This window comes from Sapajus apella, unplaced genomic scaffold (assembly GCF_009761245.1).
Source record: "Sapajus apella isolate SASKATOON/1434 unplaced genomic scaffold, GSC_monkey_1.0 scaffold3, whole genome shotgun sequence".
Classification (NCBI taxonomy): domain Eukaryota; kingdom Metazoa; phylum Chordata; class Mammalia; order Primates; family Cebidae; genus Sapajus; species Sapajus apella.
Window position 1 is genome coordinate 56349091 of NW_022436943.1, and position 16303 is coordinate 56365393.

The 16303-nt window shown below is 45.6% G+C and overlaps 1 protein-coding gene across 1 annotated transcript in view; it reads left to right on the plus strand.

Annotated features, from left to right (window-relative positions):
* The window catches only part of CCN4 (cellular communication network factor 4), a 39820-nt gene extending 29165 nt beyond the window's left edge, over positions 1 to 10655 (plus strand). The window contains exons 4-5 of the mRNA XM_032254034.1: positions 4398 to 4591; positions 6320 to 10655. Of these exons, the coding sequence (XP_032109925.1) occupies positions 4398 to 4591; positions 6320 to 6619 (494 nt within the window). The 3' untranslated portion in view covers positions 6620 to 10655. The remainder of the gene's footprint in view (positions 1 to 4397; positions 4592 to 6319) is intronic.
* Positions 10656 to 16303: the final 5648 nt, after the last annotated feature.

A 16303-nucleotide genomic window follows, 5' to 3' on the forward strand; every position in this document is an offset into this window, starting at 1 on the left:
ATCTGTAGGACAGAAATAATCCCATCTGTCCAGCCTGCCCTGTGGGATTCTCCCAGCATAAAATGAGGAGTGCTTTGTAAAGAATAAAGTCCTAAAAGTGCAATCCATTATTATTCTACTAAAGAGTTAGGAATGGGTGATGGAAGAGTAGGTGTGTGGGTACCTGGGAGAGGAGACATGAGCAAGAGGAGACAGGTCTAATAGAAGATTCATGATGACTTGAGGCTTCCCCCTTGCTAGGAAGATGGGTGCGCAGCGAGATTTTAGCCAGGCAAACCAGGTAAGAGGAAGCCCTGGAAAAAGAGGGTGGGGACAGGTCCAAGGGTTTCATTGCTGCTTACTGAAATCTAGCCCAGTGCCATACACTTAGCAGGTACCTAATTAATGTGTGTCATACTGGTGGGTGGGTAGATGGATGGATGAATAGATAGATGGGTGGATGGATGGATGAATGGATGGGTGAATAGATGGATGAATGAATAGATAAATGAATGAATGCATGAATACATGGATGAGTGGATGTATAGATGATGGATGAATAGGTGGATGATGAATGGATAGATGATGAATGAATGGGTGGATTAATACATGGATGGATAAATAGATGGATGTATAAATAGATGGGTGAATTGATGAGTGGATGGATAGATGAATTGATGGACAGGTATATAAATAGATAGATGGGTGAGTAGATGGATGGATGAATAGATGTATGTATGGATGGATGGATGAATGGATGGATAAATAGGTAGATGAGTGGACAGATGGATGAATGGATGGACAGATTAATGGATGAATTGATGAATGGATGGATGATGAATAGATAGATGGATGTATAAAATAAATGGACGATTGGATGGATAGATGATGGACAAATAGGTCAATGATGGATGGATGGATGGATGGATGAATGGATGGATGGATGGGTGGATGGATGGATGGATGGATGGATGGGCTAATGAGGATCTGAGGGAGTAGAGGCAGTGAAGAAGGAACAGACGCAAGAGCCATTGCTTGAGTGAGACTGAAGATCTTAATGTCAATCTAATGCATGGGGTGAAAAAGAAAGAGGGCCAGAGACTGACTCCCAGAGCTTGCCATTGCCTACGATCAAACACAAGAGAAGGAGCACATTTGGGCCAAGGGATATCTGCTTTGTTTGAAACAGACTGAGTTTAAGGCAGATTGCCTTGCCCATGGGATCTTAAAGAGGAGCTTCCAGTTGCTCTTTATTGGGAGAAAGGAGAGGAAATAGGAGAGCTCTGAAGTCATCTGCTTGAAGCTGCTGGTGGTGATGGCTGGGGTGGTCTGAGGGTAACATGCAGAGTGAGACAGAGGGGGCCTGAGGCAGAGGTCTGGGAATGCTGACATGTGAAGGGTGAACAGGAGAAGAGGAGGCCTGGAGAAACAGAGAGGAGGGATGTGTGGGGAAAACCAGGAGCATCTGATGCCATGAAAACCAGTGGATAAGGACGTTTCTAGAGGAAAGTGCTTACCAGGCAAGTGGTGGAGAGCAGTGGAAAAGTGGCAATAGAGTGGGAGTTCTGTGAGTATCGGTAGCTTTTTTGGCAGATTGTTGTAAGTGCTGGAGATTGCTCAGGGGCGATGTCGGGCAGGATTTCTCAACCTCGGCACTGCCGACATCTTGTACAAGAGAACTTTTGTGGTGGGGTTGTCATGTGCATGGGAGGATGTTTAGCAGCAATTTATGCATGGCTACCAAATCCTAGCAATCCAATCCCTGGCCTCTACCCACTAGGTGCCAGTAGCACCCTTTTCCTCAGAGCTGTGACAACCAAAATCACCTCCAGACACTGCCAAGCACACCCTAGGAGACAAGATGCCAGGTGGAGAAGTAATCCTGTGTGGACAGGAGGAGGCCTCCAGGAAAGCTTTGTCCCCAGCAGCCCCAGGGCAGCAACGCAGCTGTCCCACCACCGCCTCCCCAGCAGGGCCACACGAGGGTCACGGGGGGAGCAGGGAGGCAGAAGCTGTCCACCCTTTGTGTGTGGCCCAGTGACCCCGTTCTGACCGAGCACAAGCAGAGGCCCTGCCTAGCCGAGGCGACCCACAAACCAAAGCCTTTTTATCATCCTAGGCAAATCCCTCCCCACGGCCTCCCAAGATGCTTGCAGCCCCAGCTCCTCCCACCTGCCCCTCCTGTCCTGGGATCCTCCCGTTTCAAGTCTCTCCCTCTGTCACTCAGTGATTCCTGCATTCATTCAACAATGTTCCCTGACACCTATAAGCTTAGAGGAACTGACTTCCCTTTCCTCTTTCTCCTTCTAATCGTAGTTAGATTTCTCTTCTTTCCTGTGTTTCTCTTTCCCACTCTCTTTCTTTCCCTTCATTCTTTTTTTTTACTTTTATTACCTTCCTCCTGTTTCTTTCTCTCTCACACTTTTTCTCTCTCCTCCTCTCCTTCTCTCTCTTTTTTCCCAGAACTTCTGTCTTTCCATCCCTTCCCTTCCCTCTCTGCCTGTTCCTTCCTCTCCTCATGCACATGTGTGTTCAGATGGGACAGGCCTCCTCTCCTCTGCATCTTGTTCCATCTTTCTATGGGCAGTACTCTGTCTTTACAGCTTTTTACCTGCCTCAGTCTGGAGCTCACCACCATTTTCCATTTTTCAGGTAGAGAACACCTACCATCTTCTAGACGCTGGGGATACATGCATCAATAGGACCATCCAAGAGTGGGTAGTTGGGTTGGCTGACAGTCAAAGACCACACAGACTCACATTAACCAAGGGCTTAGTTTACTAAAAGTCAGGACAGCTTGGTGCTTTCGTAGGCCTGAAGTCGTCTTTCCTATCACAGCCCTGGAAAGAGATGCTATAGTCAACCCCATCTGCAGGGGGCGTCCTGAGGCGAGGAGGTGTGAGCTAGCTTACCGGGAGTTACAGAGCCAGCAAGTAGCAGTGCTGCCAGTTGAACCCTGGTAATTTGACTCTGAAGCCTGTATGTTCTCTTTATTTTATTTATTTATTTATTTTTGAAGCAGAGTCTCACTCTTTAGTCCAGGCTGGAGCACAGTGGCGTGATCTTGGCTCACTGCAACCTCCGCCTTCCGGGTTCATGTGATTCTCCTGCCTCAGCCTCCGAGCAGCTGGGATTACAGGTGCATACCACCACACCCAGCTAATTTTTTGTATTTTTAGTAGAGACAGCATTTCACCATGTTGGCCAGACTGGTCTCAAACTCCTGACCCCATGATTTGCCCTTCCCAGCCTCCCAAAGTGCTGGGATTACAGGTGTGAACCACCGCGCCCAGCCCTGTATGTCCTCCGCATCACTGACACAAAACATTAGGTGCTGGGATGGAGCTACTTGCCTTTAAACTTCCCCCAAATAAACTTCATCTCTGCAGAGGCAGGGGAATGTCTTTTAAAAGTCTTATTCCCAGCCAGAAGCGGTGGCTCATGCCTGTAATCCCAGCACCTTGGGAGGCCGAGGCAGGCAGATTACCTGAGGTCAGGAGTTCGAGACCAGCCTGACCAACATGGTGAAACCTCGTCTCTACTAGAAATACAAAATTAGATGGGCATGGTGGTGCACACCTGTAATCCCAGCTACTTGGGAGGGTGAGGCAAGAGAATAGCCTAAAATCCCGGAGGCAGAGGTTGCGGTAGCATCATTGCACTCCAGCCTGGGTAACAAGAGCAAAACTCTATGTCAAAAAAAAAAAAAAAAAAAAAAAAAGTCCTAGCTCCAGCACCTAGGAAGAGGCTTGATGCGTCCTGACTAAAAATGTAGGCCCTATTACAGCTAGTGCTCGACTTACGACCACGGTCAGGACCGCAGACTGGTCGTAACATTATTTGGTCGTAAGTTGAGTAGGCGATATGTACAGTTGAAATGGTGCATGTGGAGATGGTAGTGCTGCTGGAAGCTGGTCCGCACTGTCGTACGCCCAGCTGGGCAACGTTTGCGCTGCCAGACGCGGAGCAGTCGTGGCTAGCGATTGTGGTCGTAAAGTCGAATGGTCCTAAGTTGCATAGGTGGTAAGTCGATCAATACCTGTACTGTGTTGCTAGCCCCTCAGGCAGGTGCAGGTGTTATTGTTCTAATAAGGAGACAGGCCCAGGTGAGTTATCTAAGATCACACAGCCTGTAGGTGGTAGAGCAGAATTTGAACGTGGGCTCACCTGTCTGTAAAGATGGGTTTCCTCCCATGCTTCCACACTGCCTCTCTTGATCAGAAAAATACAAGGACCTGAGAACATGTCCTCCACTCCCTGGGTATGGTTAGAAACCAACTTGCTGGCCTGTGGGGAGGGACAGCCAACTTCTCCCTGTTCCTCTGAGTTCTGGGGACCCCAAACCTCAATGCGGTGAAGGGGAGGGTTGGGGCTGCTAGGAGCTCTAGACTCATGCAGATTCTGGTCCCCACACACAGACGCTGCGGGTGAGGTGGAGCCATGGCACAGGAACTGCATAGCCTACACAAGCTCCTGGAGCCCTTGTTCCACCAGCTGCGGCCTGGGGATCTCCACTCGGATTTCCAATGTTAACGCCCAGTGCTGGCCCGAGCAAGAGAGCCGCCTCTGCAACCTGCGGCCATGCGATCTGGACCTCCGTACGCTCGTTAAGGTGGGTCCAGAGCAGGGCTGGACGTCTGGACTGCACAGGCAGATAGACCTGGGTTTGGGCCTCGCTCCTGAACGTCCCTGTGGGGAGCCTTTGTAAAGTGGGAATAATTAAGCCCACCTGGTAGGTCTGGCGTAACAGCTGTTTGGGATAATGCAGGTTACCAGGCTGGTGCATTGTGAATTTAACTCAATGGAAGCTTTGGTAGTTATCTTATTTGAATCAGGATCACTCGAGAGAACCCTCAGGAACCCTCAGGAGTGGTCTTCTATAATGATTCTGAGGGCTCCTTACCAATTTCCACCCTCCCTCCACTCCCACACCAGCCCCCTACACAGAGCAGCCACACTGGGTGATATAGGGAGCCCTACTCGAGGCTCGGAAACCCTAGAGTCGAATGTCTACTTGCATTAATTGCACGTGACTGTGGCCAATCTCTGCTCATCTCTGAGCCCCCATTCCCTCATCATTAAGATATTAGAGTTGATCTCTGAAATCCCTTTCAGCTTTGAGAGTCCAAGATAATTAAAATAGAGCATTAAAAAAAAATTGGGCCACATTAGCTTGAGCCCCAGCCTCAGAGTTAGAAGTGGGTCTTATTTATCTAATTCAAGTCCCCCTCGCTCATGCCATAGGGGTGGTCAGCCTTTTGTCACATGAAAAACAAAGCAAACGCCTCTTGTGTAGAAAAGCCAGCACAGCTCCCTGTGATCCTCTCCAGACACCCAACGTCACTCCTCATCCCCAGACATCTTCTCCAGTCAGCTCTGTATTATTCAACTGGATCCATTTTTCTTTCTTCTCCTTCTCTTCTCCCTTCTTCTTCCTCTCTGATTATTTTTCTCTGTATACTAGCCTTTGTATTTTCTGGGCTTGGTATACAGTAGGCATTCCACAGACACCTCTTAACTGAAAACATAACATGGAAAAGTTACCAGCTGCAGAAAAATGAGAGCAAAGGTCCTCAACTGAGTGAGATGGCTCTACCATTACTGGACCAGATAATGCAAGTCCAAGCCAATTTTGGTTTCCAACCATTTTTTTTTCCAGAATTATGTGCCCTAAGAGGGTTTCCCAAATTGGGCAAGCTCTATGCCATCTTACAGCCTGGATCTAGCATGGTGCTGGTACAAAGTAGACCCTGAGAGCCCTCAATCCAATGGGTTTAGTAAGTGCCTACTCTGTACTAGGCATGGAATTACACCACAGAGACGCAGAAGAAACCAAATCTCAAGTAGCGGTAGAGCTACCGTTAAATAATGTCAATCCATTTGAATAAGTTGCATATTAAAGATGTGTATGAGAGGCAAAGGTGGGCAGGGAGATTGGGGCAAAGCGTGTCCCCTGAGCATGGAGTCCTGATGCCAGTTCTGCCACTAGCTAGCCGGGGGAGCTTGCTTGCATGAAGGAGCTACATAGGCTCCCCGTGTTGGTGTAGCCGTGATGAATGACTGGGCCTAGGCAAGACAAAAATGCAGGATGAAAGAGAAACTGCAGGCTGTGAGATACAACCCAAACAAAACGTTTTTCTCTGTGGTCCTCCGTCTACCCCTGTGCAGTCCGCTGGGTCTCACTGTGTTCGCTGTTGTCCCTTCTGGGAGAATGCTGTGAAGCTGAAAGTAAATTCGAATGCTCCCACATAGTGAGAAGGGAAATCGTGGGGCTCAAGGGAAGAAGGTGGTTGTCCATTCTCTGAGCACCCCCACTAAAAGCTCCTTTTCTTTCCTTCAGGCAGGGAAGAAGTGCCTGGCTGTGTACCAGCCAGAGGAACCCACGAACTTCACCCTGGCGGGCTGTGTCAGCACACGCTCCTATCGACCCAAGTACTGCGGGGCTTGCACGGACAACAGGTGCTGCATCCCCTACAAGTCCAAGACCATCAGCGTGTCCTTCCAGTGTCCTGATGGGCTTGGCTTTTCCCGCCAGGTCCTATGGATTAATGCCTGCTTCTGCAACCTGACCTGTAGGAATCCCAATGACATCTTTGCTGACTTGGAATCCTACCCTGACTTCTCAGAAATTGCCAACTAGGTGGGCACAAAGCTTGGGTCGTGGGGGCTGGCCCAACGCCTGCAAAACAGTCAGCCATTGGGGCAATAACTTCTCAGCATTGAGCCTTGCTCTGTCAATTTCCCACTCATTCCTAGTTACCTTGATCTGGACCCTTGGCCTCCTTTTCTGTCTCTAACCACCCAAATGACCCATGATGGGGCTGCTAGGCCCATACTATGAGTTTTCTCCCTGGCAATATTAAGCATCTACTCTAAAGAAAAACGCCTGTTGCTAGCTGTTCTGGACTACATCCAGGCCTGATCCAGCCTTTCCAAATCACTAGAAGTCCTGCTGGATCTTGTCTAACTCCCAAGAAATGGAATCGGTAGACTTCCAATATCACTGATTTCTTCTTTAGATGCCATATCACAAGACTCTCTGGGCCCATTCAGATGGATAGATGGGATTTAGAACAATAGAATCATCTATTATTTGGAGACTGCCAAGTGGTACTGTAATGGGTAATTCTGACCTCAGCAAACCCAAACTATCCAGATTCCAAATATGTGTGCACCCCAAGATCATCAAACATTTGCCAAGTGAGGTGAATAGTTGTTTGGTTTTGATTTTTAACAGAAAGTTGTATCCCTTAACATGAGTACTGTTGAGGTTAACTTTCTCTTCGCCCCTACGCTATGAAAGGTACAGATTAGGTTTATCCCAGTCAGAAATAAAATTTGATAAACATTCTTATTGGTGGGAAAAGTCACCAGTTAATACTTCAGAGACAGGGCAAGGTCAGCCCATGTCAGGAGGACCGATTGACCCTCACGCTGAATCAGCTGCTGATTGGCAGGGCTTTGGGCAGCTGGCCGGGCTCTTCCTTGAATCTTCTCTTGTGTTCTGCTTGGGGCTCATAGAAATTGCTAGGGCCTCTGAACTGGCCTGTCTGGCCCCTGAGAGTGGTGCCCTGAAGCATTCTTCTACTCTTACAGAGCCTTGGGAAGCCCAGCTGCAGACCATGCCAGACCCACTGAAATGACCAAGACAAGTTCAAGTTGGGGTGTGGGTCAAACTAAGAAGTGAGTCTACTTGGTAGCAGCCTGGGTGGCCTCCAGAGCTGGAGGCTATGGGACTCCAGTGGTCCCCGTGCTCAGGACACATCTATTACAGAGACTCATTTCACAGCCTTCGGTTCTGCTGACCAAATGGCCGGTTTTCTGGTATGAAGATAGAGGTTTACCAGTTGTTTAGAAACAGAAATAGACTGAACAAGGGTTTAAAGCTGATTAGGTTGAAGCTAAAAGGCAAAGGTTATTGTTAATGGAAATCAGGCTATTATTTATTTTGTTAGTAAAATATAATATTTACTATTATAATTCTTTTATTTAGGATCTTTTCTGTGCCATTGTTCTCAGTGCTTTGTGTATATTAGCTCACTGAATCTTCACAACAATGTTGAGAAGTTCCCATTATTATTTCTGTTTTTACAAATGTGAAACGGAAGCTCAGAGAGGCGAGAAAGCTTGCCCAGAGTCACCCAGTTGGTGAGTGGGAAAGTTAGTATTCAGATAGAAATTGGACTGTCTTTATAACCCATATTTCCCCCCCTTTTTAAAAGAGTTTCCAAATGTGTCAGAATAGGAACACATCTTGGAATAAATGGCTTGATTTTTCATTGCCATTTTTTCCTCTTATTGTCTTTCCAGCTCCTTTCCAAAAGATAAGAGTATCTGATTTTCTGACAATTTAGGTGCTTAAGCATCCAAACATATGGAACAGACAAAAATCCACGAATCCTCTATAGCTTATCTCCTCTTTCCAATCAGAACCAATTCTCATCACACATTTAAATGATGATTCTGTTTACCCAATGCTGCATGTTGAATGTTGTGTAATTATTCACAGGGAATTATGTGCAGTGTGCAGAGAGATTCCTAAACAGGAAAAGGACTGGGAATACGTTCTTCTTACTGTGACCTCTGCAAAGCCTAGTCCAGTGCAAGGTATACAGTGGTGCTCATTAAATACTTGATGAATACAGGAAGCCATGCATGTGTTCCTACTTTTATTCAGAAGCTCTCTTCTTCCAAAGCTAAATGCAAATGTAATTTTAGTAGTCAAAATTTTCTATTAAGTGCCATAGCAAAAAAGACATTTAATATTTTAAAGAAATGTGTATGTATATATATATATATACATATATTTGTCTATACATATGCAAGAATTCTTGTATAAAGAGAATTCACCCCATGAATGATCTCTTCTGTAAGTCAGTGTGGATCATATTAGATTTTCTTAGAGTGAAAACACCTACTGTCTACAAATTACAAGGCTAGACGATAGCTCACTCCATTTGAAATTCAGTGGAAACGCAAAAGCTAGGTTCTGACTGAATTTTCATCTCAATTTGGGAAACTGAAATTAGCTTTCAAAGATCATAGGAAGCCTGGTTGGAGAAACTAGGGATTATTCTTGGCAATGGGTAGGAGAAGGTGGCCAGATTCACTCAGGCACCACTAGTTTTGAGAAATGGAAATATCTTATGCAGAGCCCAGAGGGCAAGTCTCAGACTCATGGGTTGAAGCCATGGAGAAGGAAATTTGGATCCAATTTAACGAAGTCCTAGAAAGAACAGTCAGAATTTCCCTGCAATGGTGTGGCCTGATTCAATAAAAATTTATAATAATAAATATAATAGAAAAATCTTCATTGATTGTTTATTTGGTGCCAAGCACTATGCAAAGTTCTTCATTACCTTATTTAATTATGACAGAAATTTTCAGTATGTGTCTCTTCACCATTTTATAAATGGTGACTTTGAAATCTGAGACTCAGATGTTCTGAGAAGTCAGCCACCAAAAAGTTAGAGCCCAAACATTAGCTTGTTCTACCAGCCCCTGCTCTTTCAGAGGCCTCTAGGAAAGACCTGAATGACTCCTATTGGAGAATCACATCTACAAGGGGCTTCAGATAGACCAAGTAGATCATCACCTCTTTGGTCCCTTGTTAACTATATGTTCTGAGACAGAGGCAAGGTACACTAAGGGTTATCCTTCGCTGAGGAAATTTACATGAGTACTTAGAGTGAATTATGCTGGTGTGCTTAGGTGTGGGAAAGGGAGGGAGACCTGAATTCACCAACGTAAATTGTGCTAAACCTTATTATAAGCATTTGACAAATGCTTAGCTCACACCAAGCCTTGTGGAAGGTGCTTTTCTGCCATATCTCATTTAATCCTTACAGCAAACCTAAAGAACATGGCATATCATCTGAGTCTCAGAAGTTTAGTAGTTTCCTCAAGGTCTTACCAGCCAGTGAACAGCAGACCCAGACTGGAAACTCAGGATGGTCTGAAACCTGAGCCGTCTCTTCTGGTACTATGCCTATTCCGTCCTCCAAATCAAAAGGCATGATTTTATAGGAGGCATTATACTGACAATAGCTGTGATTTTAACTTTGAAAATGATTCAGAGAGTGATCAAAGAAAGTGGATTCAAATGATATGATTATCTATAATCTTGCTAGCTTTGTACTGTGTGTCCACAGAAATTACGGGGAAGTGATTCAACTCCAATTATGTTGAACTATGTCACTGCTTTTTACAAAGTTGTCTTGATGCAAAGCAGCCACAGTGATAACCCTGCATATCTGGAAATCCTAACAGTCAACTATGTATCTCTGCGTGTGTATATATATATATATGTATGTATATATCTGTTTTCAAACTGTGATTTCATATTTAAATATTCCTACTGCCATTTTTGTAACTAAAAAAACTACACATGAGGAAATGTCTTAGAATTTTCCAATAGAGGAAAAATAACACTTGGGTAATCTGTCGTGTTTTACAATAGTCTTCATTTTTCTCATGATTTGTATAGCATGGAACGTGTTTGCTTAGTATGAAGGGTTCTCATTGCTCAGTTTCTCTGTTTTAAGACTTTTCTCCTTAAGGTAATAAACCATCAGCAAAGTCACTTACTGGATTCAGTGGCTTCTCTTGTACATGCAGCTGTTATGAGGCAATGATGGAGCATCGAGCACGTTCAATAAATGTGCAGATGGTGGAAATCAGGCCTGATATTTTATATATGGAAATTAAAATGGCTTAAAAGTTTGGAAATGGGCTTAGAAACACAAATTTTAGAACTCAAAGGCTGCCAATGTATCCAGGTTGAAGGACACCTCATGTAAACATAAAATGAAGTTTTTGGCATTCATTCATTGACTCACTCACGTAGTTAGTGACTTTCTACATCCCCAAGGAGACTGAGTACTGTGAGGTCAGGGACTGTAACTGCATCCTCTGGGCCTAGCTCAGAAGCAGGCGCACGTGAAGGACTGAGTAAGCAGGGACTGGATGGATGGACAGAGTGACTATTGCCAGCTGCCTTAGGAACCAGGAGGAGGAAAAAGCAGCGTAAGGGAGGCTGCAGATGCAGTGGAAGCAGACCTGATGTTGGACCTCAAGTGGATCTTGATATACTTTATTCCTTACTAGGCCCATTTGAGCCTGTTCTCCAGCTATAGAAAATAATAGTACTTACTCCTCGGTGGGATGCGTATTGCCTACAAAATTTTAAAATAGAGCTTAGAACACTAAGCACTTAATACATTTAGAACATTAAGCACTTACTAAACACATCTATTATTAGCTGAGTTTCTTCATAAGTTGGGGGTAATCAGCAAGGTTGCAGTAAGAATTAATGTCAATGTGTGTGTTTGTATACTTAATTTATTTAGTCCTTATTTAAAACAGCAAATGTAAAGAAAACTATCTATACTTATAGTGTCACTATTTATACTCAGTTGAATGCTCTTTTACCTCAACTATAGACTGCTTGGCCCCTTAATTTTTTTCTATTTATGTTTTCAACGTATGCTGTAACTTGATTGAAAACCCAGCTTCGCTAAAGCAGAAAGGGTGCGTTATACTTTCCTGTGTCTCCCAAGCCTGGCACAGCACACAGCATATGCTGAGCTGCATGAGCAGATGTGCAGATGGCCACGGTGATGAAGTGATGCCTCTTTTGATACCTCCCGGCCAAATCCCTCTCATCCACTGTACCCCAAAACACATGATGAGAGTATAATAAAAGTGGAGGGGAGACAGCATTCCAATAAAAATGTAATTGTCACATGCATTCTTTCTAAGAACACTATCCTGAAGCATATTGGTTTCAGAATTGGAACTTAGGTTGTGGAGACCTGTGGGAGCCTCAGATTAAGAGGAATATATAGATGTTAGGGCACTGTGTTAGGCTATCAGCTGGCTGAATTTTGGGGAAAATGGGATTTAGGGGAAACGGCCAGAGCATTTTATTATGAAGCATTTTATTATCAAAAGCATATTGCAGAGCTCTCAATCACCCCTACTGACAAAATTGGAATGCAAAGGCATCCTCTGTGTTCAGAGAGCCAATTTCTAGTTGAATCTGGGTTCTTTCTAAATGTAGGACCGAGCAAAAATGACTTCTGAGGAGACAAGCTGGCACGAAGCCCATGCACTGTTAAATACGTTACATTTTGTAACGAGTGTCTCCAGATCCCAGCCTAAGCCTCACTGTTCTTATTTTTCACACAACCCTAACAGTGTAGATTTCTTAGTCCATTCCATATAAAGGGAGAGGAAGCTGTCCCAAGCAGGCTTATAGATAGCAGAGGCCAGCCAGGCAGCAGAGGAGGAGGCGGAAAAATTAAAAACCAGATGAAAGATACAAAAGCAGGTCACCCAAGTCCGAGTGGGCCGAACACCCGTCACAGTCAATAAAAGCCTTACGGGCACCCACAGTCTTAGTTAGTTCCGGGAACTAACTGATGTTCCACAATCCCAAGGCATCAATAGGTGATGGCATGAGTCATGTGCTCAGCGAACTGTTGTAAAAGACATCAAGGAATTTAATCCATTTTAGAATAGGCTGGGCAAGCAACTGAATCTCTCTAAGCCCTGGTTTCCTCATCTATGAAGCAAGAAAAACTCCTCACAAATAAATAACAAAAAGGGGAAAGAATATGTAAAGCACACTAAATAGTATTAAAAGAAGTGTGCATTGTGTGCTTTGCTCTATGCTGGCCCTATCGATACAGAAGAATTCCCTCCAGCCTGGCCAACATGGCAAAACCCCATTTCTACCAAAAATACAAAAAAATTAGCCAGGGTGATGGTGTGCCTGTAGTCCCAGCTACTTGGGAGGCTGAGGTAGGAGAATCGCTTAAACCTGGGAGGTGGAGGTTGGAGGGGGCTGCATTCCAGCCCCGGTGACAGAGCAAGACTCTGTCTCAAAAAAAAAAAAAGAAAGAAAGAAAGAAAAAAAATCCTTACATCCACAGTGATGTGTGTTACAAACGCTAAATGTCTCCTCTCTGCAAGGTGGCACCTGCGTCCTGGGGAGGTCTGGGCATTCAGCAGACACTTCTCAAAGTAGTGACGAGAAAGGGCATGTTCTGCCACAGTGAGCTTGGCTGTGAATGGGTTTATTCATGCAACAGATTTGCCCAACTCACCAGCACAACTGCATCAATTACTCAGACACCTGCTGCATGTATGCGGGGAGAGGGGGCAGGAGCAACGAGAGCCCAGTCACAGTTGATTAGACAGAGAGTGGACACCTGAGTAGAGCTGGACCAATGAGATTCTTCCCCTTAAGAGACACAAAAACCTGATTAGTTTTGGGTTCAAGAGCCAAAAGGTCAGGTAGCCTGTGGGTTAGGGCCACCATTGTATGCTTCACAGTTACAGATAGATCCGATCTTAGAAAAGAGGAGGCTAACTCCTCCCCAATCCCATCTCCCACTCCATAAGGCCAAGCCTCACCTTCTGCTCTTGGATTCCATGTGGGACACGGTGAAGGGTTTCCATGTAGTCTAAGAAGCCTGATATAAATACGAAAGCCAATGGATTTAGGCTAATTCTAGGCACCAATCCAATGACTCTCTAAGGGAAACTTTGCTGAAAAGGGCCAGGGCAGAACCTGGACATGCTAATCTCAGTGTACACTTGGCCTCCCAGGTGCTGCTGAAACCCGAGTCGGGAGATTTGAAACCAAAACGAGCAGCTAGGAGACCAGAATCAGATCCCCAGCTGGCCAAACAGCCTTTGGGTGTACATTTCTAAATAGCACTGATACATGCAAACACCTGCCACCATTCCTTCCTTGAGGAAGCCAGACCACAGCAGGTCTCTGTGTCACACTGACTCCCCAAAGCTGGCACAGCCCCTGTGCCGTGACGCCTCCTCGCCAGTTCCTCCACCACCCACTTTATCTTGCTCCCGATACACAGGACACAGTAGGAAAGGCACTTCTCATGAGCCAACATGCTCCTCCCTCCCCTGACCTTGAACAGGGCTCCTTAACCTGGGTCCCTGGGCCCTCCAAGGATCTGTGTATAGAATTCAGACGGCCCTATTCTCAGATGGGAAAAAAAAATGCATCTTTGTTTTTCCTAACCACTCATGGCAACTTAGCATTTCCTTCTATCTAAATGTAGGCAACAATCCCCAATAGTATCAGCAGTTGTAATCACAGATAATCCTCTTACTTCGATTGCAGCAGATAGCTCCAAGTACAGGACTTTGAAATTGCAGCGATGTTGATGTTGAGATCTGCCTCAACATTATTGCTGAAGAAGCATGTGTGACTAGGTCACACAATAGTCACATTTGGATAATTATACTTCGCTACAAGTGGTTTCTTTTGTAGTCTTATGTATTTTATTTTACGCATTTAAAGCTCCTCGGAGAAGGGGTCTGAAGCCTTCTCCAACTTATCAAAGGGATCATCCATGGCACAAAGAAGCCCAAGGACTCTGCCTTCCTCTCAGCCCCTGCTGGGACAGGACAGAGCTGTGAGGGAGCCATTCTCTCTTAAGACCATCACTCTAGACTCACCTCCCGCCATGCACAGCTCACAGCGTCATCTGCCCAGGTCTACACTACAGGTTCCTCACAAAGACACATACTGGGCTGGGTGCGGTGGCTCATTCCTGTAATTCAAGCATTTTGGGAGGCCGAGTCGGGTGGATCACCTGAGGTCGGGAGTTCGAGACCAGCCTGACCAACATGGTGAAACTTCGTCTCTACTAAAAATACAAAAAATTAGCTGGGTGTCTTGGTGTGTGCCTGTAATCACAGCTTCTCTGGAGGCGGAGGCAGGAGAATCACTTGAATCCAGGAGGCAGAGGTTGCAGTGAGCCAAGATCATGCCATTGCACTCCAGCCTATGCAACAAGAGTGAAATTCCATCTTGGAAAAGAGGAGGCTAACTCCTCCCCAATCCCGTCTCCCACTCCATAAGGCCAAGCCTCTCCTTCTGCTCTTGGATTCCATGTGGCACACCGTGAAGCGTTTCCATGTAACCTAAGAAGCCCAATATAAATACATAAGCCAATGGATTTAGGCTAATTCTAGCGACCAAAAAAGAAAAAAAATGACGCACACCGTCCACCCTCAGTGCTGGCGCCCAAGCTGGCCCCTCTGCTGGGAACGTGGGAACACCCTCTTGCTCTTCTGTGCTGAGGTGACGTCTCCTCCTTCTTCCTAGTCTAGATCCTAAACAGCAGGACTGTGAACTATGGCACCATCCACATGCTGCAGGATGGTGCAGACTTTGAAAGTGTTTGCAGCTAAACACTTGATGCAGCCTAAGGAACTCTCCAAGGGAAGTGAAGAAAAACCAGCAGAGAACAGCATGATAGCTGTTTTGAGAGGGGGCATGTCCTTGAGTGTGGGCAGCACTGAGTGACCTGCTTCTGTGAAAAGGAAAATCTTGGGGCCCCCAAAATTACTTAGTGAAAGGGAAAAGTCCAGTTGGAAATTGCTTAGGGCAAACCTGCTTCCTATTCTATTTAAAGCCATCCCTCTGCTCACTGAGATGGATGCAGATTCTGATTGCCTCCTTTGGAAAGGCTTATTAGAAGCTCAAAAGATTGCAACCATTTATCTGTCTCTCACCTACCTGTGACCAGGAATTCCCCTCCCTGCTTCTAGTTGTCCCTGCTTCTGGATGGAACCAATGTATGGCTCTTACCTGCATGGACTGATGTCTCACGTCTCCCTAAATGTATAAAACCAAGCCGTGCCCCGACCGCCCTGGGCACATATCCTCAGGACCTCCAGGTGCGTTTCCTCAACCTTTGCAAAATCAACTTTCTATATAATGGAGACCTGGCTCAAATTTTTGGGATTTACACTTCCAAAGAATGAGTATGAAAAAGTAGAAAAGGTAACTTGACAATGGAGAAATCTGGCAAACACTACCCGAACCAGGTCATCACCGTTAATCCCATCAACAGCGATAAACCACAGTGATAGTGTGTGGCCTGGATATAATGTGAGAAGCAGGACAAATCACCTCTGTAGGCTTCCCCAGAAATCCCACAGCCCCCAGTCGTACCATGAGAAAAAAACACATACAAACCTCAATGACAAGACCTGCCCGACCAGTGCTTCTCAACACTATCAAAAATGGAAAGTCTGAGAAAATGTGACAAGTCTGAGGAAGCTAAGGAGGCATGACCACCAAATGCAATGGGGTGTCCCGGACAGGATCCTGGACAGAGAGAATTAGAGGAATCCCAGTTAATTCTCAATATGGTCCAGGGCTTAGTTAATAGGAACGTACAGCTGATCCCCCAGTTGTTACAAGTATGCAGTAGTGTTAGGTATCAGTCACAGCGGTCACCAAGGGCAGGCTATATGACAACTCCGTATGATCTATGCA